The following is a 26130-nucleotide window of genomic DNA, read 5'->3' as shown; positions in this document are numbered from 1 at the left end:
TGCCAAGGTACTCTCCCCTCTCATCGGCGCAGATTTCCTGTGCACCCACGGCCTACTGGTAGACATCCCTCAACACCGCCTCGTGGACATGAACACCATGTCCCCCATCCTGGGCGCCATAGCCCCCCGTCAACCCGCCGACATGGCGTCACAGTGCCACGCCCGGGCCACGGATGACTACTCGGCACTCCTGGCCGAATTCCCGGCCCTCACCAACCCGACCTTCTCCGCGGAGGTCGCCAAACATGGGGTGGAACACTTCATCCCCACCACAGGCCCCCCAGTGTACGCCCACGCCCGCAGGCTGGACCCGGCCAAACTGGAGATCGTGCGGACCGAGTTTGCCACTATGGAACAGCTCGGCATCATCCGCCGCTCCAACAGTCCCTGGGCCTCCCCACTCCACATCGCCCCCAAACCAGGCGGGGGTTGGCGCCCCTGCGGGGATTACCGCCGCCTCAACGACGCCACCACCCCTGATTGGTACCCCGTGCCGCACATTCAGGACTTCTCGGCTAGACTGGCCGGCCGCTCAGTCTTTTCCAAAGTCGACCTGGTGCGCGGCTACCACCAAGTCCCCGTCCACCCCGCGGACGTCCCCAAGACAGCTGTAATCACCCCCTTTGGCTTTTCGAGTTCCTGCGGATGCCCTTCGTCCTCAAAAACACAGCCCAGGCATTCCAACGGCTCATGGACTCGGTCCTTCGGGACCTGAAGTTCCTGTTCGTCTACCTGGACGACATCCTGGTAGCCAGTTCCTCCAAGCAGGAACACCTCGAACACCTTCGCATCCTGTTCGGGCGCCTCAGCGACCACGGGCTCATCCTCAGCCCAGCCAAGTGCCAGTTCGGCCTGGACAAGATCGACTTCCTCGGCCACCACATCACCCATGCTGGGGCCATTCCCCTGCCCACCAAGGTGCAGGCCGTCCAGCAATTTCCCCGCCCCACCACCATCAAAGGACTCCAGGAGTTCCTCGGGATGGTGAATTTCTACAACCGCTTCATCCCCAAAGCGGCGTCCCTCATGAGGCCCCTGTATGAAGCCCTCCGGGGCAGGAGCGGCAAGATGGCGGTCGAATGGACGGCAGACGTATCAGCCGCCTTCAACTCCACCAAGACCGCGCTCGCCGATGCCACCCTGCTCGCGCACCCACGGCCCAATGCCAGAGTAGCGCTCACCACGGACGCCGTCGGCGCCGTGTACGAGCAGTGGGTCGACGGCGCCTGGCAACCACTTGCCTTCTTCAGCCACCAACTACGCCCCCCGGAGGTCAAGTACAGCACCTTCGACCGCGAGCTCCTCGCGCTGTACCTGGCGGTCCGCCATTTTCGGTTTTTGCTGGAGGGCCACCCCTTCACTGTGTTTCTTGACCACAAACCCCTGACATTCGCAATGGCAAAGACAACCGACCCCTGGTCCGCCAGGCAGCAGCGCCAGCTTGCGGCAGTGTCCGAGTTCACCACGGACATCCAACACATCTCCAGCCGAGACAACGTGGTAGCCAACTGCCTCTCCCACCCCGCCATCCACGCCGCACACCTGGCAGTCGACTACGCTCAACTCGCAGCAGACCAGCTCACGGACCCTGATCTGCTCTCCGCACCTACCAACCTACCAGGGCTACGCCTGGCCGACGTCGCCTGCGGCCCGACCGCAGTCACGGTCAAGTGCGACATATCCCTATCTCAACCTCGGCCTGTCGTCCCAGCGTCCTGGCGCCGCCGGGTATTCGAGATTCTCCACAGCCTCTCCCACCCCGGCGCCCGCGCATCCATCAAATTGGTAGCCAACCGCTTTGTCTGGCGCGGCCTTCGCAAGGTTGTGCGTACTTGGGCCAACTCCTGCCTAGCCTGCCAATGGGCCAAGGTGCAGCAACACACGAAAGCACCCCTCGAGGAGTTCACCGTCCCTTCACGTAGATTCGACCACATCCACGTGGACATCGTCGGGCCCCTGCTGCCGTCGCAAGGCCACACGCACTTGCTGATGATCGTCGACCGCACCACGCGCTGGCCTGAGGCAATTCCACTGACCTCTACCACCACCGCCGACATCGCCAGAGCCTTCGTCAGCACCTGGGTCACACGGTTCAGCGTCCCCTCCGACATGACGTCGGACAGAGGTCCGCAATTTACCTCTGAACTCTGGACCGCCATCGCGCGCAATCTTGGGGTGACCATTCACCGCACCACAGCGTACCACCCCCAAGCCAACGGACTGTGTGAGCGGTTCCACAGATCCTTGAAGGCATCTCTTCGAGCCAGCCTCCAGGACGGCGCCTGGACCGACCGACTCCCGTGGGTCCTCCTCGGCCTGCGCTCCGCGGTTAAAGAAGACCTCCACGCATCGGCAGCAGAGCTCGTGTACGGCCAGCCGCTGCGCGTACCTGGCGAGTTCCTGCCCACCGCCATGACACCCTGGTCAGCCTACCAGCAACGCCATGACTTCGCCTCACCGGCGCTACAGTTCGCCCCGGTGCCCATTGCCCGGCACGGCGAATCCACCTCACACGTCCCGCTAAGCCTGCACCAGGCACGGTTCGTCTTCGTCCGGCACGACGCCCACCGCGGACCCCTTCAACCCCCGTACGACGGGCCCTACAAAGTGCTACAGGCTGGGGACAAATTTTTCGCCCTACAAGTGGGCGACAGGACTGAAAAAATGTCGGTTGACCGACTCAAGCCAGCACACTCGGAGCCCCGTGAGCAGGTTCCAGTAGCTCATCCACCGCCATGCGGCCGACCTGCCCTCAAGCCAGTACACCCGGCTGCTCCACGCCCGGCCGTTCCACGTCCACCGGCGTCCTACAAGAGCCGCTCCGGCCGGCCCATCAGACCGCCGCACCGTCTCGTTCACACCTCCTAAGCGGATTCTGGGGGGAGCTGTGTGGCGGATCGCCACCTAAACGGGCGCAATCCACTTTTCCGTCCGTGGACAATAAATCGGGCACCTTGCCTTTAAGAAGCATGCTGCCTTTAAGGCATGACAAAGGAGCGGGCGTCGCCCTCAGTGTGTACACAAAAGCGCGGGCGTCGCCCTCATTCTGTTTTCGGGTTTAGCAGAGAGAAGAGCTGGGGCAGCCATCTCTCAAGAGAATGTAATAAAAAGCCATGTGTTCCTCAGATCGGTTCGGCCTCCATTCGTGTTCCGCGGCAGCCTCAACAATATATAGATTGTCAGCTTGTCTCTAACTTTTAAATATAGCGGTTGTGTCTCAGTGGTGTCAAAAATATTAGTTTAACAACAATAAATTCCAATGGCACTCAGAACAGAGGTTCTTGGATATTTGGATTTTTTTTAACTTCTCAGAAAATTGACAAAAGACTTAATTGTATAATCCCGACTGGAACTGAAAAGAGACATATAGGTGATTCCATGATCCACACTGGGAAGCAGTGCTCGCAGATAGCACATCTGAGGAAATGGTTGTGTGCCCGTAATTTCCCATGATATGCTCCCTGTGAGTATCGCTCCCCATTGGGAGCATTGGATTGCAGAATGACTTCTGTACTCAGAAGCGAAAGAAAAATAATGTCTCAGATATATTAAACTATAAAGCCATCAAGTACACAAATAATTTCTAGAGCAGTCAGTCTTGGATGCATAAGAGGCTTAAGAACTCTTGTGAATGATGATGTCTCTACTCGAAGGGAATAAAAATCACTGATTAAAGAAATAGATTCAAAGTTGACCCTTCCTGCCTTCCCTAAAATAATAGTGCCATACAAAGAGTGTTTAAACTTTCTGTTTTAACTTCTTATTTTCTCCAGATTGCTGGAGCAGCTTCCAAAACTCAATACCCTCCTCCTACATCACGTGTTTGGAGTTCTTCACAACATTGAGCAGCAGGCTGAGGAAAACCAGATGAACGCCTTTAACTTGGCAGTCTGCATTGCACCCAGTATCTTGTGGCCTCCCACACCCTGCAGCCCCGAGATAGAGAGCGAGTCAACAAAAAAGGTGAGAGGTTGTTACTGTCAACAGTCAGGTGATCACAAGGTGGTGTGACACCAAACAGTGTTTACAAATCTCACAGTGAAAACATTGTGTAAAGTGTTCCAAATCATGCTGTGCTTTGAGTGTACAAGGTTGTTTAACGATTTTGCCATATTCTCAACCTCTACATTTATTTAAGTTATTTTACTATCACATATACAATGAAGCCCTGTTTTATCTAATACTGATGCCAGATGACATTTTTTTGCATGTAACTTGAGTCACATAGAGTATAAGAGATTGGGGGGAAAATTCGGTTGCTTTGCGCCTCCCGTTAGCGCGCTAATGGGGCGCAAAGCAACTAGTGCCTGGACGCGGCGATGTTTGCGCCACTCGCGAAATTGACCAGACATTTTGCAGTGGCACTAAACACTACCGCCACGATCTCCTGCGCCCGCAGATTGTGACGTCAGTCGAGCATGCAACGCCCCGGTAGCGCCCTGGACCGGATACTGAGTGGCACCCCCTGGCTTACCGCCTGCCACTAGTAACGACAGGTTGAGGGGAGTGTTTTGCAGTCGGGAAGGGACTGGGGGAGCGCTATTTAAAGGCAATCGCTTCCTGCCTTTTTTTGTCGGCGACATTTTTGCACCAAGCATTCTGAGAGAGAGACTTCTGGTGAGATTCAACACTGTGTGAAGGAGTTTTGGGTACTGAGCAGCACTTTGCAGGTTCATTTTGATTTGACGTTCCTTGCATTGATTTAGAAGAGACTATGGGGGCTGAGCTCTTTCCCTGGGCCTCTCCATTGTTCTTTCCAGCAGATTTGATGTACAGGTCTCTCCAGGCCGAGATTCAAGCCTGCAATGAGCAGGGTGTGGATGGAGAGCAAGATCGACCCTCCCCTTTAAGAACTGGCCGGCGCCAGTGCGTCTATGTTCCATTGCTGACTGACATCACATGAGCTTCGCCAGCACTCTGAGGTAGCGCCTCGCTCCTCGGCATTAGCGCCTTAAGGGAGGTGTATAGTGCCTGATTTAGCGCTCCAATCAGTTCCAGCGGCGATAGAAGCCAAGTTTGCAGTTGGAGGCGATAATTAGCGCCAGTCGTTAAACTTTGCGCCCGGCCGATAATTGCGCCCTGAACGGGGCGATACCGAATTTCTCCCCCATTGAGTCATGTTACTGTTAAGAACACAGGGGAAAGGGGAAACCTGATTACAGCCATTGAAAATAAACATGTTTTACTCTATCTTGTGGTATTACATAGGATAAGTAGATTCAATTTCGTCTCTGGTTCATTTTCTTTAATATGTAAACTTAAGATATACTTGAGTCAGTCCCATTCACTTCACTGGTTAAGCCTCCCTTCAATTTAACCTCAATTAATAGCAATATTTCTCAATCTATTGTTTATTTTAACATAACCTGATAAAAGACTAGATATGACTAAGTATTCCTTGTGGAAAAACATAGCATGGATTGTGTCATGTTGGACCATCTTACGTGGTTTTAAGTCCAGCCATTCAGTTAACTCTTGTGCCTTAATTCAGTGTGCTCATTTGAGTTCAGCACATCATTAATGAGGTTACAGCACTACAGCTTCTCTGGGTGTTAGCGAGGGAACTGAAATTTATCTCTGCCTAAGTAGGACTTGTAGGTATCTTGATAATCGTCGCTCTCTATTCATTGGTTCTGGAGCAGGGAGAGTAGCATTAGAGGAGGCGTGCCATAAAGCTTGGCTAAAATGTCCAAAATTATTATTGCCTGCTGCATCTTACATAATATTGCCCTGTAAAGAAACCTTGCCATGGAGCGAGCAGCAATCAGTGACAGAAGGTGCCCCTAACCAGAAAACTCTCAGCTGTATTTAGTTAAGTGAAGGAAACATTTAAGACGCAAGTCATCTGCACATGTTTCCAATATCCTTGCCAAATAAAGCATCACCTTTATTGGCCCCAGTAGTACATCAAAAGTCATGAATATTACAGCGTTTTCTCCCAACTATCTTAGTTTCCCTCACACCGATTAGTGTAGATAGTGAAAAGGTTGTTTCCACTGCTTGGCAAATTGGTAACAGCGGGACATCATCTCAAGATCAAAAGAACATTGGGGAAAGTTAGAAGAATTTTTCACACAGAGGGTTATTAGAACTTGGAATGCTTTACCACAAGTGGCTACTGAGGCAGAAACTAGAGTATCAATTAAAAAAGAATTGGATAAGGATTTGAAAAGGAAGAATATAAAAGAATATGAGGAAAGGGCAAGAAAAATGGGATTGAAGTAGAGAGCTCCAGGTAAAGAGCTAACAGCAGCATAGGCACAGTGGTTGAATTCTATAACACATCACAGTACAAGTCATCCCAACTATTAACCCGTACACTATCTTACAGATCTGTTCGGTGTGTTTTGTCACAGTGCTTCCTCGTAGTGAAAATGTATGGCAGATGTCTTCTACTTCCTGTGTGCTCCTTCTGAATGTGTCCCCAGTTAATTTTAATGGGTGGAAGATCATGGGGAGCATGTGCTCAAATTTCCACTATGCGGTCCTGGAAGATGAGGTTCTGTATCAGTAGCACAATTTGGTAAAATTGTTAATCGCTATCATGTACACTGGTCAAAAATAAATTAATTTAAACTTAGAATGTCAAGGGTTTTATGTAAATGAAATATAACCATGAACGGAGACAAATGCTGATCTCAAAAGAGCAATCAATAGTTACTCTCAGTGAGCATGAAACATTCACTTTGAAGCTTGTTTTTGTTGTTTAGATGAACAGGTAAAATTGAACTTGTTTTACAACCTAAATATTGAAGGAATGGTCTGTGTATTGAATAGAAGTCCATTTGTAGAGTTGTCCCAAACCCTTAATAGACAAGGAAGGGCCCAGGTTCAATCTCCATCTGCTCTAATAGTACAGGATCACCCCTGGTCCAATAGTGTTGAACTGGTCCAATAATGTAGGTTTGCTCCTATAGTGTAGGACCGCTCAAATGGTACAGGGCTCCTCCAATAGTGTAGGGCCACTGCAGTAATTTCGGGTGTTCCAGTAGTGTAGGGCTCTCCAATCATACACAACTGTTCCAATAGTGTAGGGCTCTCCAATCATGCACAACTGTTCCAATAGTGTAGGGCTCTCCAATCATACACAACTGTTCCAATAGTGTAGGGCTCTCCAATCATACACAACTGTTCCAGTAGTGTAGGGCTCTCCAATCATACACAACTGTTCCAATAGTGTAGGGCTCTCCAATCATACACAGCTGTTACAATACTGTAGGGCTCTCCAATCATACACAACTGTTCCAATAGTGTAGGGCTCTCCAATCATACACAACTGTTCCAGTAGTGTAGGGCTCTCCAATCATACACAACTGTTCCAGTAGTGTAGGGCTCTCCAATCATACACAACTGTTCCAATAGTGTAGGGCTCTCCAATCATACACAACTGTTCCAATAGTGTAGGGCTCTCCAATCATACACAACTGTTCCAGTAGTGTAGGGCTCTCCAATCATACACAACTGTTCCAATAGTGTAGGGCTCTCCAATCATACACAGCTGTTCCAATAGTGTAGGGCTCTCCAATCATACACAACTGTTCCAATAGTGTAGGGCTCTCCAATCATACACAACTGTTCCAGTAGTGTAGGGCTCTCCAATCATACACAACTGTTCCAGTAGTGTAGGGCTCTCCAATCATACACAACTGGTCCAATAGTGTAGGGCTCTCCAATCATACACAACTGGTCCAATAGTGTAGGGCTCTCCAATCATACACAACTGTTCCAATAGTGTAGGGCTCTCCAATCATACACAACTGTTCCAGTAGTGTAGGGCTCTCCAATCATACACAACTGGTCCAATAGTGTAGGGCTCTCCAATCATACACAACTGTTCCAATAGTGTAGGGCTCTCCAATCATACACAACTGTTCCAGTAGTGTAGGGCTCTCCAATCATACACAACTGTTCCAATAGTGTAGGGCTCTCCAATCATACACAACTGTTCCAATAGTGTAGGGCTCTCCAATCATACACAACTGTTCCAATAGTGTAGGGCTCTCCAATCATACACAGCTGTTCCAATAGTGCCGGGCTCTCCAATCATACACAACTGTTCCAGTAGTGTAGGGCTCTCCAATCATACACAACTGTTCCAATAGTGTAGGGCTCTCCAATCATACACAACTGTTCCAGTAGTGTAGGGCTCTCCAATCATACACAACTGTTCCAGTAGTGTAGGGCTCTCCAATCATACACAACTGGTCCAATAGTGTAGGGCTCTCCAATCATACACAACTGTTCCAATAGTGTAGGGCTCTCCAATCATACACAACTGTTCCAGTAGTGTAGGGCTCTCCAATCATACACAACTGTTCCAGTAGTGTAGGGCTCTCCAATCATACACAACTGGTCCAATAGTGTAGGGCTCTCCAATCATACACAACTGTTCCAATAGTGTAGGGCTCTCCAATCATACACAACTGTTCCAGTAGTGTAGGGCTCTCCAATCATACACAACTGTTCCAATAGTGTAGGGCTCTCCAATCATACACAACTGTTCCAATAGTGTAGGGCTCTCCAATCATACACAACTGTTCCAATAGTGTAGGGCTCTCCAATCATACACAGCTGTTCCAATAGTGCCGGGCTCTCCAATCATACACAACTGTTCCAGTAGTGTAGGGCTCTCCAATCATACACAACTGTTCCAATAGTGTAGGGCTCTCCAATCATACACAACTGTTCCAGTAGTGTAGGGCTCTCCAATCATACACAACTGTTCCAGTAGTGTAGGGCTCTCCAATCATACACAACTGGTCCAATAGTGTAGGGCTCTCCAATCATACACAACTGGTCCAATAGTGTAGGGCTCTCCAATCATACACAACTGTTCCAATAGTGTAGGGCTCTCCAATCATACACAACTGTTCCAGTAGTGTAGGGCTCTCCAATCATACACAACTGGTCCAATAGTGTAGGGCTCTCCAATCATACACAACTGTTCCAATAGTGTAGGGCTCTCCAATCATACACAACTGTTCCAGTAGTGTAGGGCTCTCCAATCATACACAACTGTTCCAATAGTGTAGGGCTCTCCAATCATACACAACTGTTCCAATAGTGTAGGGCTCTCCAATCATACACAACTGTTCCAATAGTGTAGGGCTCTCCAATCATACACAGCTGTTCCAATAGTGCCGGGCTCTCCAATCATACACAACTGTTCCAGTAGTGTAGGGCTCTCCAATCATACACAACTGTTCCAATAGTGTAGGGCTCTCCAATCATACACAACTGTTCCAGTAGTGTAGGGCTCTCCAATCATACACAACTGTTCCAGTAGTGTAGGGCTCTCCAATCATACACAACTGGTCCAATAGTGTAGGGCTCTCCAATCATACACAACTGTTCCAATAGTGTAGGGCTCTCCAATCATACACAACTGTTCCAGTAGTGTAGGGCTCTCCAATCATACACAACTGTTCCAGTAGTGTAGGGCTCTCCAATCATACACAACTGTTCCAATAGTGTAGGGCTCTCCAATCATACACAACTGTTCCAGTAGTGTAGGGCTCTCCAATCATACACAACTGTTCCAATAGTGTAGGGCTCTCCAATCATACACAACTGTTCCAATAGTGTAGGCCTCTCCAATCATACACAACTGTTCCAATAGTGTAGGGCTCTCCAATCATACACAACTGTTCCAGTAGTGTAGGGCTCTCCAATCATACACAACTGTTCCAATAGTGTAGGGCTCTCCAATCATACACAACTGTTCCAATAGTGTAGGGCTCTCCAATCATACACAGCTGTTCCAATAGTGTAGGGCTCTCCAATCATACACAACTGTTCCAATAGTGTAGGGCTCTCCAATCATACACAACTGTTCCAATAGTGTAGAGCTCTCCAATCATACACAACTGTTCCAGTAGTGTAGAGCTCTCCAATCATACACAACTGTTCCAGTAGTGTAGGGCTCTCCAATCATACACAACTGTTCCAATAGTGTAGGGCTCTCCAATCATACCCAACTGTTCCAGTAGTGTAGAGCTCTCCAATCATGCACAACTGTTCCAATAGTGCCGGGCTCTCCAATCATACACAACTGTTCCAGTAGTGTAGGGCTCTCCAATCATACACAACTGTTCCAATAGTGTAGGGCTCTCCAATCATACACAACTGTTCCAGTAGTGTAGAGCTCTCCAATCATACACAACTGTTCCAATAGTGTCGGGCTCTCCAATCATACACAACTGTTCCAATAGTGTCGGGCTCTCCAATCATACACAACTGTTCCAATAGTGTAGGGCTCCCCAATCGTACACAACTGTTCCAATAGTGTAGGGCTCTCCAATCATACACAACTGTTCCAATAGTGTAGGGCTCTCCAATCATACACAACTGTTCCAATAGTGTAGGGCTCTCCAATCATACACAACTGTTCCAATAGTGTAGGGCTCTCCAAGCATACACAACTGTTCCAATAGTGTAGGGCTCTCCAATCATACACAACTGTTCCAGTAGTGTAGGGCTCCCCAATCATACACAACTGTTCCAATAGTGTAGGGCTCTCCAATCATACACAACTGTTCCAGTAGTGTAGGGCTCTCCAATCATACACAACTGTTCCAGTAGTGTAGGGCTCTCCAATCATACACAACTGTTCCAATAGTGTAGGGCTCTCCAATCATACACAACTGTTCCAATAGTGTAGGGCTCTCCAATCATACACAACTGTTCCAGTAGTGTAGGGCTCTCCAATCATACACAACTGTTCCAATAGTGTAGGGCTCTCCAATCATACACAACTGTTCCAATAGTGTAGGGCTCTCCAATCATACACAACTGTTCCAGTAGTGTAGGGCTCTCCAATCATACACAACTGTTCCAGTAGTGTAGGGCTCTCCAATCATACACAACTGTTCCAATAGTGTAGGGCTCTCCAATCATACACAACTGTTCCAATAGTGTAGGGCTCTCCAATCATACACAACTGTTCCAATAGTGTAGGGCTCTCCAATCATACACAACTGTTCCAATAGTGTAGGGCTCTCCAATCATACACAACTGTTCCAGTAGTGTAGAGCTCTCCAATCATACACAACTGTTCCAATAGTGTCGGGCTCTCCAATCATACACAACTGTTCCAGTAGTGTAGGGCTCTCCAATCATACACAACTGTTCCAGTAGTGTAGAGCTCTCCAATCATACACAACTGGTCCAATAGTGTAGGGCTCTCCAATCATACACAACTGTTCCAATAGTGTAGAGCTCTCCAATCATACACAACTGTTCCAGTAGTGTAGGGCTCTCCAATCATACACAACTGTTCCAGTAGTGTAGAGCTCTCCAATCATACACAACTGTTCCAGTAGTGTAGGGCTCTCCAATCATACACAACTGTTCCAATAGTGTAGGGCTCTCCAATCATACACAACTGTTCCAATAGTGTAGGGCTCTCCAATCATACACAACTGTTCCAATAGTGTAGGGCTCTCCAATCATACACAACTGTTCCAATAGTGTAGGGCTCTCCAATCATACACAACTGTTCCAATAGTGTAGGGCTCTCCAATCATACACAGCTGTTCCAATAGTGCCGGGCTCTCCAATCATACACAACTGTTCCAGTAGTGTAGGGCTCTCCAATCATACACAACTGTTCCAATAGTGTAGGGCTCTCCAATCATACACAACTGTTCCAGTAGTGTAGGGCTCTCCAATCATACACAGCTGTTCCAATAGTGCCGGGCTCTCCAATCATACACAACTGTTCCAGTAGTGTAGGGCTCTCCAATCATACACAACTGTTCCAATAGTGTAGGGCTCTCCAATCATACACAACTGTTCCAGTAGTGTAGGGCTCTCCAATCATACACAACTGTTCCAATAGTGTAGGGCTCTCCAATCATACACAACTGTTCCAATAGTGCCGGGCTCTCCAATCATACACAACTGTTCCAATAGTGTAGGGCTCTCCAAGCATACACAACTGGGCCAATCGTGTTCATTTGTGACTCAAGCATTGGCGGACCTGCAATTGCAAACTAATAAAGTTCAGCATCTCCAGAAGAAAAGTGATGACAATCACCTGATCACCTCACTATCAGGAGATTAATTAAATCAATTATTTTAATTAAAACATTTCTTTGGAAAGAAATAATGGGAGTAAAATTCAACTTTGGCGGGGGAAGAAAACAGATGGTGGGGGATCGTTGGCCCATTATACCCCGCCGCCGGATTTTCCTTTCCATTGTAATCAATGCACCATTACAGCATTGGAGCGGCTCTGTACTGCTGGAGCAATTGGGCGGGGTGTATAATAGATGGCTGATCTGCTAGCACCCATTTTGTGTTCCTGCCAAAGTTGAATTTTACCCCCAATGAGTTTCCCCTTTACATTAGCTGAATTTGAAGAAAATAATTTGATTGAAGAATATTGCTAAGCAACATCTATATCATGTGAGTTCTTCCCTATTTCAGCTTTTCACACATTCTGAAGAAGCAAAACTGTGAGAAGCAAGTTTAATGTTTGTGCAGTTAGCTCTAAATTGCTTTGGGATTTCAAGTATCTATATTTTTGAAGCATGCCAACTAAAATATTTTTTCCAAGAATTCTCGACTTGTTTTTGTACAGTTCTGCTAGTGGGGAATGTGTGGGTTAACACCATTTGGCTTCTCTCTGCTCCAGGCTTCATATTGTGGCTTGAAGGGACGTGCCACATCTGCTGCACTACCTTCCTACTTCGGGAAAAGGCAGAACAATTGCACATTTGACTCCGTGCACAAACTCCGCGTCCTGCAGTCATCTGTGTGCTGACAATGTGAAGCATGTGGTGCCAGCATGACTTCTTGGAACAGAATTTTACAACAATGAACTCACACTTCTGGCCTTTCTCCTTCTGCAGGTTGCCTTGTTTGTGCAATTTCTAATTGAAAACTGCTGCAGGATCTTTGGAGATGCCTTCACTACCCTTTTTAGAGTGTTATCATCAAGGAAGTGTGAAAGTACAGATGATGGGTCAGGTAAAGAAACTGTTACCCTGTCAACTAAATTAAAAAAAAAAAATTACATTACATTTTGACCAAGGGTTACAACTAATCACTGAATTCTTTTCTCTGGCATGAGCCTATATTAATATTAAAGATTTTTTTCCTGAACTACCTTATGGCACAAAGTTAGAATTGGCAAACATGTATTACAGGTCACCTTTAAGTTTTTATTTTATTTACTGGTTAGCTGGGATTGCTAATAGGCAGCATATCTGAATTTGACTGTTTTAATAGGATTTCTAGGATCAATCAAACCTGCAGCAATTCCCCCAAAGCTGGTAATTGACGTGAAATTAACTAGATGACCAGCTGAAAAATAACTTTTAAATTATTTCTTATTTTTTTAATGAGTCGCTTTAGTACATTGGTGTACCAAACACAGAGGGGGACCATATAGTGCCCTGATGCACCAAGCACAGCGGATCATTGCTATGTATGCCAAATGCAGCGGCCCCCATCACTGTATTAAGAGTTGTTATTGGTGTCATGTAGAAATGTAATTATACACAGATTGAAAGTTGCTCATTTTGCAGTTTTCTCTTGAAATGTTGTTCATCACTAAAGCAGTATTTTAACACTGAGAATGAGGATCCTGGCACAATTTGACTGCGCTCATGTTGTTGTTCTTGTGATTTGTTGCTCTTTCCTTCTGCATCTTAGTAACCTGGAGAGCTAGAACTACTTACCCTGGTAACTAAAGCAAAAACTTATAGAAAGCCTGTGGTATATGCAATGATGATCATCTTTATGCCACTTATGCCTTTGTTCCATAAGGTAGCATTAGGTGCTGGCTGTAGGTAAACCTACTTATAGGCATTTATATTACATGCAAACTTGTACTGAGTAGATCAGGAAAGAATTATGAATTCTTAAAGATTTGTTTATATTTCAGGTGTCAGCCTTGGTAAATGATAACGCCTTTACCTCTTGAGTCAGAAGGTCATGGGTTTAAGCTCCACTCCAGAGAATTGAACACATAATCTAGGCTGGCACTCCAGTGCAGTACTAAGTGGGTGCTACACTGTCAGAGGTACCATCTATCAGATGAGTTGTTAAACTGAGGCCCTAGCTGCCCTTTCAGGTGGATGTAAAAGATCCCATGGCATATGAACATACGAACATACGAATTAGGAGCAGGAGTAGGCCATTCGGCCCTTAGAGCCTGCTCCGCCGTTCAATAAGATCATGGCTGATCCGATTACTCCACATTCCCGCCTACCCCCGATAACTTTTCACCCCCTTGCTTACCAAGAATCTATCTACCTCTGCCTTAAAAATATTCAAAGACTCTGGCTCAAATTTCCAAGCCCCGTGGAGGCGGGTTTGGAGGCAGGAGTGGTGGGAAAATTGCAGAATCGGGGGGCAGGAACCCATGCCAATGTCCCAGGAGGCGTGTATCCGACCTGTGCTGGGAGTCGCCTCCCCGAGGCGGGAAGGGAATTAGTGCCAATTAACTGCCTGTTAACAGGTAGTTAACAGGCAGTTTTTTGCCTAATCCCTATTTTTAGCCCTGAAGTGTGGGGTTCCTGACGGCTCTGAACCACGCCAAGTTAGCGAGGTGGACCGTCGGTCTGAAGGGGTTGGAGGGGTCGAGATGTCCATTGTGCAGGTGAGTGATGGGTGCATGTGTGCAGAGGTAAGTGTGTGAGGTAAGTGTAAAGTGTTTTAATAAGTTTTACTAACCTTTACTTTCTCCTGCAGGCTTCCTTCCTTCAGTTCTCGGGAGTCCCTCAGTTCACCGGCACAGAAAGCAGAATGGCCGCTGAAATGTCAAAAGCTGCAGCCTCTGCTTTCTGGTCGGGAGAGATCCCTAACTGAGTCTGAGTAGAAGGACTCAAGTTAGAAGACAGATTGTCAGTGTTTGACAGCTACACAGAGCTGTCAAATGCTGATTTTTCATCACCAGTAACCAGGTGTCCCTTAATTGGCCTGCTGAGCCCGCTGGGCGGGCTTAACAAGGTCAATCAAGGGAAAATAGCATGGATTGGCCACAAGTCGATGGAGGCGGGACTACAACCCAAAAAGTGGGAGTCCTGCCTCCATCACGTCCCCATTGACAAAATCCAGCCCTTTGCTTCCACCGCCCTCTGAGGAAGAGAGTTCCAAAGACTCACGACCCTCTGTGAGAAAAGATTTCTCCTCATCTCTGTCTTAAATGGGCGACCCCTTATTTTTAAACAGTGACCCCTAGTTCTAGATTCTCCCACAAGAGGAAACATCCTCTCCACATCCACCCTGTCAAGACCCCTCCGGACCTTATATGTTTCAATCAAGTCACCTCTTACTCTTCTAAACTCCAGCGGATACAAGCCTAGCCTGTCCAACCTTTCCTCATAAGACAACCCGCCCATTCCAGGTAATAGTCAGTAAACCTTCTCTGAACTGCTTCCAGCGCATTTACATCCTTCTTTAAATAAGGAGACCAATACTGTACACAGTACTCCAGATGTGGTCTCACCAATGCCCTGTATAACTGAAGCATAACCTCCCTACTTTTGTATTTAATTCCCCTCGCAATAAACGATAACATTCTACAGTATTAGCTTTCCTAATTACTTGCTGTACCTGCATAGTAACCTTTTGCAATTCGTGCACTAGGACCCCCAGATCCCTCTGCATCTCAGAGCTCTGCAATCTCTCACCATTTAGATAATATGCTTCTTTTTTATTCTTCCTGCCAAAATGGACAACTTCACATTTTCCCACATTATACTCCATTTTCCAGTTCTTTGCCCACTCTCTATATCCCTTTGTCCTCTTCACAATTTACTTTCCTACCTATCTTTGTGTCATCAGCAACTTTAGCAACCATACCTTCGGTCCCTTCATCCAAGTCATTTATATAAATTGTAAAAAGTTGAGGCCCTAGCACTGACCCCTGTGGCACACCACTCGTTACATCTTGTCAATCAGAAAATGACCCATTTATGCCTACTCTCTGTTTCCTGTTAGCTAGCCAATCGTCTATCCATGCCAATATGTTATCCCCTACACCATGAGCTTTTATTTTCTGCAATAACCTTTGATGTGGTACCTTATCAAATGCCTTCTGGAAATCCAAGTACAGTACATCCACTGGTTCCTCTTTATCCACAGCACATGTATCTTCCTCAAAGAACTCCAATAAATTGGTTAAACATGATATCCCTTTCACAAAACCATGTTGACTCTGTCTGATTACTTTAAACTTTTCTAAGTGCCCTGCTATAACGTCTTTAATAATGGCCCAGAAATTCGGGTCGGGGGCTTCCCGCAAGTGCAAGCCCCCGACCTGCACTTACCTTGCGCGCCGGCAGTTGAGCTGTAGGGCCCCGTGGAATTCCGATCCGGGGCCTGGCCCAGCTGCCGGCGCACAGTGCTTGCGTGTCCCAGGGGCTCAGTTAGTTCGATGCGTCCCCTGGGATCACGTGGGCCATGGGCAGCCAATCGGAGGAGGGAAAAGCCCATTCATAAGTCTTGACAGGAAGAGCTGTCAAGACTTATAAATACTACAGCCCCAAAATAGCAGTAAACCTTCAAATAAATTTTAAAGAAACATCACATTTTTTAAATAAACAATAAATTACATTAAATAACTATTTTAAACAATTTAAATTTTTGAAAAAAGTAATTTTATATTCTAACGGGGCTAAAAATAAACTTACCTTGCTTTAAAGTATTTAAAAATAATAAACCTGTGGAAAAAATGTTTTAATTTTAATTAATTGACCATTTACCTTGTAAAAAGCAGGCCTTACGCCTGCTTTTTAAATTTCTAAATTCTAAAGACTTACCCTCACGGAAAAACCTGTAAAAAAAACGTAAGTTCAAAGCGCACGCGCAGACTCCCCTGCGCACGCGTTCAACCTCTGAACCCCTTTGTTCAGAGGAACGGAAGTGCCGGTTTCCCTCGCATGCGCAGTGCATGCACGAAACCGGCACTTCCATCGGGCTTACGGGTGAGTACACAGCGCGTACTCACCCGCGGAGACCCGAATTTCTGGGCCTCAGAAGCTTCGAACATCTTCCCTATGACAGATGTTAAGCTAACTGGCCTGTAGTTTCCTGCTTTCTGTCTCCCTCCCTTTTTGAATAAAGGAGTTACATTCACTATTTTCCAATATAATGGAACCTTCCCCGAATCTAGGGAATTTTGGAAAATTAAAACCAATGCATCAACTATCTCACTAGCCACTTCTTTTAAGACCCTAGGATGAAGTCCATCAGGACCAGGGGACTTGTCAGCCCGCAGCTCCAACAATTTGCTCAGTACCTCTTCCCTGGTGATTATAATTTTCTTGAGTTCCTCCCTCCCTTCCATTTCCTGATTTACAGCTATTTCTGGAATGTTACTTGTATCCTCTATAGTGAAGACCTGTTCAGTTCAACTGCCATCTCCTTATTTTCCATTATTAATTCCCTAGACTCACTTTTTATAGGACCAACACTCACTTTGTTAACTCTTTTCTTTTTTAAATATCTATAGAAACTCTTACTATCTGTTTTTATATTTCTAGCTAGCTTTCTCTCGTACTCTAATTTTTCTCTCCTTATTAATCTTTTAGTCATTCTTTGCTGTTTTTTATATTCTGTCCAATCTTCTGACCTGCAACCCATCTTTGCGCAATTATATACTTTTTCTTTAAGTTTAATACTATCTTTAACTTTTTTAGTTAACCACGGATGGTGAGTCCTCCCCTTGGAATTTTTCTTTCTTGTTGGAATGTATATATTCTGTGTATTTTGAAATATCCCGATAAATGTCTGCCACTGCAACTCTATTGACCTATCCCTTAACCTAATTTGCCAGTTCACTTTAGCTAGCTCTGCTTTCATGCCCTCATAATTGCCCTTATTTAAGTTTAAAATACTAGTCTTGGACCCACTCTTCTCTCTTTCAAACTGAATGTAAAATTCAATCATATTATGATCGCTGCTACCTAGGGGCGCCTTCACTATGAGGTCATTAATTAATCCTATCTCGTTGCACAATACCAGGTCTAGTATAGTCTGCTCTCTAGTTGGCTCCAGAACATGCTGTTGTAAGAAACTATTCCGAAAACATTCCATGAACTCATCTATGCTACCTTTGCCCATCTGATTTTTCCAGTCTATATGCAGATTAAAATCCCCCATGATTATTGCCGTACCCTTCTGACAAGCTCCCATTATTTCTTCCTTTATCCTCCATTCTACCATGTGGTTACTGTTAGGGGGCCTGTATACCCCTCCCACAAGTGACTTCTTGCCTTTAGTATTTCTCATTTCTACCCAAACTGCTTCTACATCCTGGTTTCCTGAACTTAGGTCACCCCTCTCTATTGTGCTAATATCATCATTAATTAACAAAGCCACCCCTCCACCTTTTCCCACCTTCCTGCCCTTCCTAAATGTCATGTACCCTTCAATATTCAGGTCCCAATCTATGTCATCCTGCAGCCATGTTTCTGTAATGGATATCAGATATTTAATTTATTTCTATTTGCGCTATCAGTTCATCTGTTTTGTTTTGAATGCTACGTGCATTCAGATGCAGAGCCTTTAGTTTTGTCCTTTTATTATTTTTGTAACCTCTAACCTTATCTGTTGATTTACTCTTAGATTTGTACTCTCTATCCCTTCCTGTCACGGTCTGTTTATCATTTCCCATATTAATATCTTTCTCTATTGCCTTTTCTCTAATCTTTGATTTACCACATCCTCCCAAATTTGATCCCATGCCTCCAATATTTAGTTTAAAGCCCTCTCTACCGCCCTAGTTATATGACTCACCAGAACACTGGTCCCAGCACGGTTCAGGTGAAGACCGTCCCAACGATACAGATCCCACTTTCCTCAGTGCCCCAGGAATCGAAACCCATTTCTCCCACACCAGTCTTTGAGCCACGCATTCCTCTCTCTAATTTTATTTACCCTATGCCAATTTGCTCGTGGCTCAGGTAATAATGCAGACATTATTACCCTTGAGGTTCTGCTTTTTAATTTAGCCCCTAGCTGCTCATACTCTCTCAGCAGAACCTCTTTCCTAGTTCTACCTATGTCATTGGTACCTACATGAACCACGACCACTGGCTCCTCCCCCTCCCACTGCAAGTTCCTCTCCAGCCCAGAGCAGATGTCTCGAACCCTGGCACCGGGCAGGCAACACAGCCGTCTGGACTCTCGCTCTTGGCCGCAGAGAACTGTATCTACCCCCCTGACTATGCTGTCCCCAATTACCACTACATTCCTATTAACTCCCCCCGCTTGAATGGCTTCCTGTACCTCGGTGCCATGGTCAGTTTGCTCATCCACCCTGCAGCCACCACTTTAATCCATACAGGCCGCAAGAACCTCAAAGCTGTTGGACAATTGCAAAGGCTGAGGCTCCTCCACCTCCTGGGTCCCCATACCTGCCTCACATCCTCCTGTCCCTGACCACTGACCAAATCAGAAGACCCTATCCTAAGGGGTGTGACTGCCTCCTGGAATAAAGTGTCCAGGTAACTTTCCCCCTCCCTGATGCATCGCAGTGTCTGCAGCTCGGCCTCCAGCTCATCAACTCTGAGCTGAAGCTCCTCAAGCCGCAGACACTTACCACAAACGTGTTCATCCTGGATCACACTGACATCCAGGAGCTCCCACATACTGCAGTCGCAACACATCACCTGCCCTGCCATCTTTATTGAGTCTTAATTAATTTATTTTTATTAATTAATAATAAACCCTACTACACCTAATAAGATTTATTGCTGCTAGTAAACTAGTACTAATGAAACCTTACAATTAATAATAAATTTCCTGGGCTTTAAAAGATAAGAGAAGTGAACAAAATACTCACCAACCAATCACTTACCCTTTTCCCTGTGATGTCACCTTTTATTTTGATCCAAATGCGGTTGGGGAGTGTCACAGAGCTGAACTCCCGCTGGTTCTTTATCCCCTCTTGTGCAGCTTTTTAACTCCTGCAGCTTTTTAACTCAAGAAGTATTAAATGCATCTCCCAAGCTAGAAAGAATTGAGAGATATGATGAGAAAATTGAACGGTGGACTGATCTATTAAAAAAAAGGATGGCCTTTTTGGGCCAAATGGTCTTTTCCTGTTCTTAACAGACCTTATGTTACAACATGGTGAGACAAAAAGTTTATGTTTTCTACTTCCTCTTGCAGATCTCTCTTCATTTCAAATGCATGACTCATCTTATGATAGTCTGGAAAATGAGCTAAACGATGACACTGATTCTCCATCGTCTAACCTAATGGCAAAGAGAAGCCAAGACAATAGAAGCAGGGACTCTGTTCTGACCTGGAGCGACTGTGATCTTGACCAACCTGAGGATGAAGGAATTCATGGAAAGGTTCCATTAAAAATGAAACCCTGGCAAATTCCTTCAGCTTCCCAGAATAAAAGTGTGAGCTGTCAGTTTTCTAAAAATGACCTCCTGGGCTCCAACAGTTCTGGTTACTCCACTTGCGAGAGGCTCATAGTCCCCAAAAGGCACAGACGGTGTTCAGAGCCCAATTTACTTGCTCCTGCTTCACAGTTTGCTCAACTCTGCCAGAATCATGAGACTGTGATTCGTAAAACTAGTTGTGATGCTGTCATGACTCAGTCAGGTGAGAACTACCTTGCGCAACTGCAAATGCTACAGCTTGAGGGCCAGAAACTCATAAACCGCAGTCTAAACATGGGCATTGATCTGGACAAGTCCAGCAATGGCAGTCATAAAGTTGCACTGAAGGGGTCACAGAGCAGTAGCCGACTTCCGCCACCTCAACCCCTCAAACTTAATATCTCCTCGACAACTAGCAGCTCCAGTTTGTCTTCGCCTGGCACTTCGCCCTCTGGCTCCTCGATGAGTTCATTTGATAGTGCTTTCTCACACAACGCAGAATACTATGTGTTCACCCCAAGTGACACCTTCTCACCGTCCTGTTCAGCCATGCAGGCTCAGAAAGGCCAACCAGCTATGCTAGCTAGCCCCAGTATCTTTAAACATTTTTCTAGCCTCCTGTCCCCTGGACAGGGTTCAGGCACAGCTATTGCTTCCTCCTCCACTGCACTAGAACAACACAAGAGAACTACTAGTGTGACAGAGGAAAGCTCGAAATGCATCACTGAGAAGAGCCCGGTCACATTGCACCCCAATAGTTGGCTGAAGAAAAGTGGAAGCTGGACACTTAGAAAAAAGGAGAAAGGAAATAAGCTTGAAGGCAAAAGTGGTCTGCTCTTTGAGGAAGATAAAGAAATGTCCTATGGCAAGTTAACTGTTTCTGCAGTGGCAACAGAAGGTATCGCTCAAATTGTGGACAGAAGCCAATCTGCTAAACCACCTTCCTATCAGGAGGCAGTCAGGTCACCACTGTATAATACAGCTGCAAAGGAAAAAGGATTGATGGGCCAATCTTTGAAGCTTTTACTCCAGCAGGGACATTGTAATTCACAGGAACTCACAGACAGCTCCATTGCTTGCAGATCTCCTTTGCTGAGTACAGCTAATGAGACTTCTCCAGGACAGAGTGAACTTAATCATATTCCTCAGACTGTCTTTTATGGGCAGAATTCGTCATTATGTCTTCAGTCGACACCACGTCAACAGTCGCGCTCATTCACGCTGGGAGAAAAGTTTGCCCAAAGAGCAGCTGATCGACGCTCTTCTGAATTGGTAACTCCTACTCACCGGGACTCTCAGAGCCATGGGGACATCTGTGAGAGGGCCACTAATGCAGATCCGTCTGAAAAAAGGGGCGGGATGTTCCAGGAGAAGAAACTGTTCTCATCGACGAGTGGACCACACACCGCTGAGCAGGAGCTGAGTAGTAGGCGTTCTGTTGCTCTTTCTCATAGTGCAGCTAAAGCAGTTAAGAATTATTTTTTTCAGATAGATGCTGAGAACTGTTTGATAAAAACACAAGAAGTGGCTGACGCAATGGTCAAGAGCAAGAAGGAATGGCAGAAGAAGTGCTGCAGCGATCCAAAATTTGAAGACTTTGAAAGAGTGTTCTTCTCAGAGGAGTCTTATGTGTAAAAACCTGTTTGTGAAGTGTCATATCATTTTTTAAAAAACCTATTTGAAGATATGTTAACTCTGGTTCAATTCAAGCTGCCTTGTAACATTATTACAACATAGCTCTTAACACTTAATCTAAATAGCTGTACATACATTTTTGACAATGTCAAATTTGATTTTTTTTTACATGTATGCTTTATGATATTTGCAGGTCTTGTATGAAGTAATCTGCTTGTCCTCTGCAAAACAAAAATCTATTTACTTTTGATTCCAAAAATTTAAGTTGTTTAAAAATAACGATTATATTCTAAAAATAAAGGCTGCTATGCGGGGATATGCAAAGAACTGTTTGACACATCTGCTCTGCCCTGAAACTGTATGATGATGTTAGAGTGAGTATAAGTGAATTATCAACATTGGTTCCCACACCCAGTCAAATAACATCCATCACCTTGGGTACAGCAAAATTAATAAATAGAGGTGTAGCAATGTAAATACATTAATATTCCAATGCATCAGGCGTCGACTAATTGGGCATGAGTTTCCACCTTACAGTTTCACATAATTGGTAAGCTTGCAATCTTAGCTGTAGCATTAGAGAAAGTGCTGTGGGACTAGCTCAGGTGGTTCCCCTTACAGGTAAGAGAGGAAATCGGATGACAATTCACCACTGTACCCTGTCATGCAACTTCTGACCTCATTTTAAGAGTCCGGGAGCTGGTTGCCTCCTGTCTGACCCATTGGAGCGGTGTCTGATAAGGAGAGAGCTTAGAGACAGATAATAAATAAAAAATAAAAAGTACAAATCATCTATATTTAACCAAACATATATATACTGCATAAGTGTACAACAATTATATCTATTTCCATTTAGTTATATGGAAAAAGAGCATAATCTGAAAAAATGAATGCAATAAAGCATCAATCTGGTTTGTGTTATATTCTTCATGTTTGCAGTGTTAGTCCCTCATTTATATCAAAGTTTGAATTCATGGTGATATCATAATGATTTCACTTCTTAGCATATCCCAGCATGTTGTACAATGAGGTTACCTGGATGACAGATTCACATTTTTATTTTACCTGAAACCTCCTGACTGAAATTTTGCTTTGTATCTGACTATTTATTACAGATTTTGAGCACTTTCTACTTTCTCTTTTCCCTCTTTTATTGAAGCACTTTTTGTAACAAGAAGCCAATGTGTGATTGCACTGTTTCTTTTCACAGAGATTTCCATTATCCTGTTGGATGTACACAGTTGTATCTGTTCAACTTCTCTGCGCATCTGTCCCACTCATTCAGCGTCCCTGCACCCGTGAGCCTGTGCCCTGGGACTGGCTTAGAAGCTGAGGACCTTAGTCAATGAACTGCTACAATACAATGTAAATATTTTTGAATTAAGTAGGAAAAACGATAAAAGAATTTCAAAGAGTAGACAATGAGTTTTTTTTGTTTTTTAAAGTTCAATATTGTAGCTTCAAAGTACACAACTTGTGGTCCATAAAAATTAATATTTATTTCTTTTAAGAAAACCTACTAACCATAATAGACTTAAGTACATAAATGTGAGAGCTGCTAATTATGTTATCTGTGTAGAATGGACTGAACATTACCTTAACAGTGAAATTATTGTTTAATTGTTTGCTCCTGTAGTTTAAGTTAGTGATAGCTTTACTGTAAATTGAAGATGATAACTTTCAGTTTAAAAAGCTCCTTTCCTGACGTTGAGTCTCACTCGACAGGATTACAGACAGGAGTTAGTGCGCTGAATTCGTGGCACTCCTGACTTTCCAGTCAATTGACCTGATCTCCGTGTTCACTTCTCTGATTTGTGCTTTCATTGAATGAGATTCCATACCTGGAGTGGAGACCCTGAAAATGTACTCCATAACCCCTGACTCTGTGCTGAGTTAACTCATTTTTTGTCTTTTAATACTCCTGGGTCGTTTTACTATGTTAAAGGCGCTATATAAATACAAGTTATTGTTGATCTCAGTTGGGGTATTAGGGTGGGTGCTACTACTGGCTTCAGTGTCCCTGGGCTATAAAGGGGGTAAATCAACCTATTCCTTTTCCACATCGAGAACTAGCTGTGGTGCTCTCTACGGTCAAATAGCCTGCCTGAAATCACTGTCAAGACTCACACATGAATAATGGCAATTGGGGAAAGTACTGGGGGACGACCAATGCTTGTGGAACTGTACAAAACACCAATTGGTGCCTTCAGGAGAGGAAGGCAGGCGGGGAAGAGAAAAACATCAAAAAAAAGAAAAACTAAGGTACAACTCACACCTCACAAAATGAACAAAGTGGCAGCTGATCGGGAGAGGAGCTTTTACTCATTTATGCTACTGAAAAAGGGAAGTAGCGCGTGAGTCGAACATTCCATGAACAAAATCCAGTTATTCTCAGTCGGTCTTATTATGTTTCTACTCTTAAGAATACCAATATTTTTATATTTAGTATATAATATGATTATTTTCTTTTATTGTCCAACAAGGATTATTAGATAACAAGTAAAGTATTCTTTGATTAGATAAAGTTAACGAATCCAATTCATTCCACTGATCACTGATTAATGTGTTACCCAGCAGATGGTACAATTGGCAGCTCTTATTTTAGTTTAGTACTTGAATAGAGATATACATGATGTTGTCCTGAAATCATTCCGCAGTTCAGTGCCAGAAAATGTATTGGCAGCTCCAAAGCTTAAAGAAGAACTGACATGAGTGGGTGGGCAATTAAAATAGCCCCTCCGACTTATCCGCACCAATCCTGCTGTCTTCTGGGGGTTCTGATCTTAACCTGTTATGCTGAGCAGGTGAGAGGGACATCTGCCGGAAGCTGGCAGGGTCTTTCCACAAGGGAAGTTTAGGTCTTCCCTGCTTTGGGCTTACCCCCCTCCCCAGACATAAGGCCCTCCTGAACCTCCTCCCGAACTTTGGATCCTCGGTAGCGGCTTCCTGCTACCCAATGTCCCAATCCTGCCCACTGACCAGCTGCCATTTCACTGGGTTCGGACAGAGACCGATGGGAGTTAAAATCGCCTGGGCCTCATGCTGCTGAGGATTGCCAGCCGTCTCGACCCCCCAAAAAATACATTTCTTGACAGATGTATTATAATCACTGCCCATCATTATATTCTGTAAGAGCTGTTCTCCCAAGTCACGTCATTGTGACATTCACCTGCAGTGAGTTCTACCTCTGTTCCGTTTGATTGTGGTGTCAACAATACATAGTGTGACTGGACAAAACTCCATTTTAGTTTATATACATCACTTTCAGCAGATAAAAAGGCTTTGTCAAAAACAAAAATCTGCCAGACGAATGCCTTTAACTGCCGCCAGATCTATAGTTGTTGCATTTGGTAGTGTTCCAGTGGTGTTTTGTGTGATATCGTTGCGTTTTAGTAAACCTTAAAATAATTCACAGCCAGCTTACAAAACTGCAAGTAATTTTTAAAGAATATAACATTGAGATTTTGATGGTGTGGTTTTAAATGGATCAATGTATATTTGTGGATTTTTGAAACAAAGTCACCTCCGTTTACTCTTATTAAATTGTTTGGTGGCTAATTAATAAATGTGATGTCACACAACACTGTTTGCTTTTATTATTGCATTAAAAGCAACAAAACTAGGAATAATGTGCCTTCATGTCATTACTATACTGTATGTATTCAATAGCTATAGAAACCAGTAAATAGAAAAGGCACTTTTCCCTTAGTTGAAATGTTTAGTGGCAAATATATTCTTCCTTAAGTGTATGTATGTGATTTTATTTAAATAATAAAGTGAGTCTGAACTTTCTGACAAAATTTTGCGTTTATGTTTTCAACTTTTCAAGGAAATTGTATTAATATAATTAATGATTGTCCCACTTTAGCGGCATTAGAGCTGTAGAGTTCTTGCTAATTATTTTATTCACTTTTCAGTTTTTATTATTTCTGTCATTTTGCAGACCAAGGACAAAGGGCTGAACCTCAACTGCCAAAAACGGGTGGGTTGGGGTTGGGTCAGAGGTTAAAATTCAAAAAATCTGAAACCCACCACAAACCCGCCCACTTCCGGTGGAGATGGAAGTAGGTTGTCTTGGTGATGGAGCGGATATATGGTCGGAAGCTGATCTCAGGGTCAAATAGGGCACCAAGGTTCAGAATGG

The 26130-nt window shown here is 44.9% G+C and overlaps 1 protein-coding gene across 3 annotated transcripts in view; it reads left to right on the top strand.

Annotated features, from left to right (window-relative positions):
• The window catches only part of LOC147111841 (rho GTPase-activating protein 20-like), a 195670-nt gene extending 169886 nt beyond the window's left edge, over positions 1 to 25784 (top strand). For all 3 annotated transcript variants that reach the window (XM_085999125.1, XM_085999123.1, XM_085999124.1), the window contains 3 exons: positions 3774 to 3963; positions 12855 to 12972; positions 20128 to 25784. In XM_085999125.1, the coding sequence (XP_085855251.1) occupies positions 3774 to 3963; positions 12855 to 12972; positions 20128 to 21986 (2167 nt within the window). In that variant the 3' untranslated portion in view covers positions 21987 to 25784. The remainder of the gene's footprint in view (positions 1 to 3773; positions 3964 to 12854; positions 12973 to 20127) is intronic.
• Positions 25785 to 26130: the final 346 nt, after the last annotated feature.

This window comes from Somniosus microcephalus, chromosome 10 (genome assembly GCF_052327205.1).
Source record: "Somniosus microcephalus isolate GS21.2 chromosome 10, FLI_Smic_1.0, whole genome shotgun sequence".
Lineage (NCBI taxonomy): Eukaryota > Metazoa > Chordata > Chondrichthyes > Squaliformes > Somniosidae > Somniosus > Somniosus microcephalus.
The sequence above is the reverse complement of the archived record's forward strand: the minus strand, read 5'-3'. Positions and strand labels throughout refer to the sequence as shown.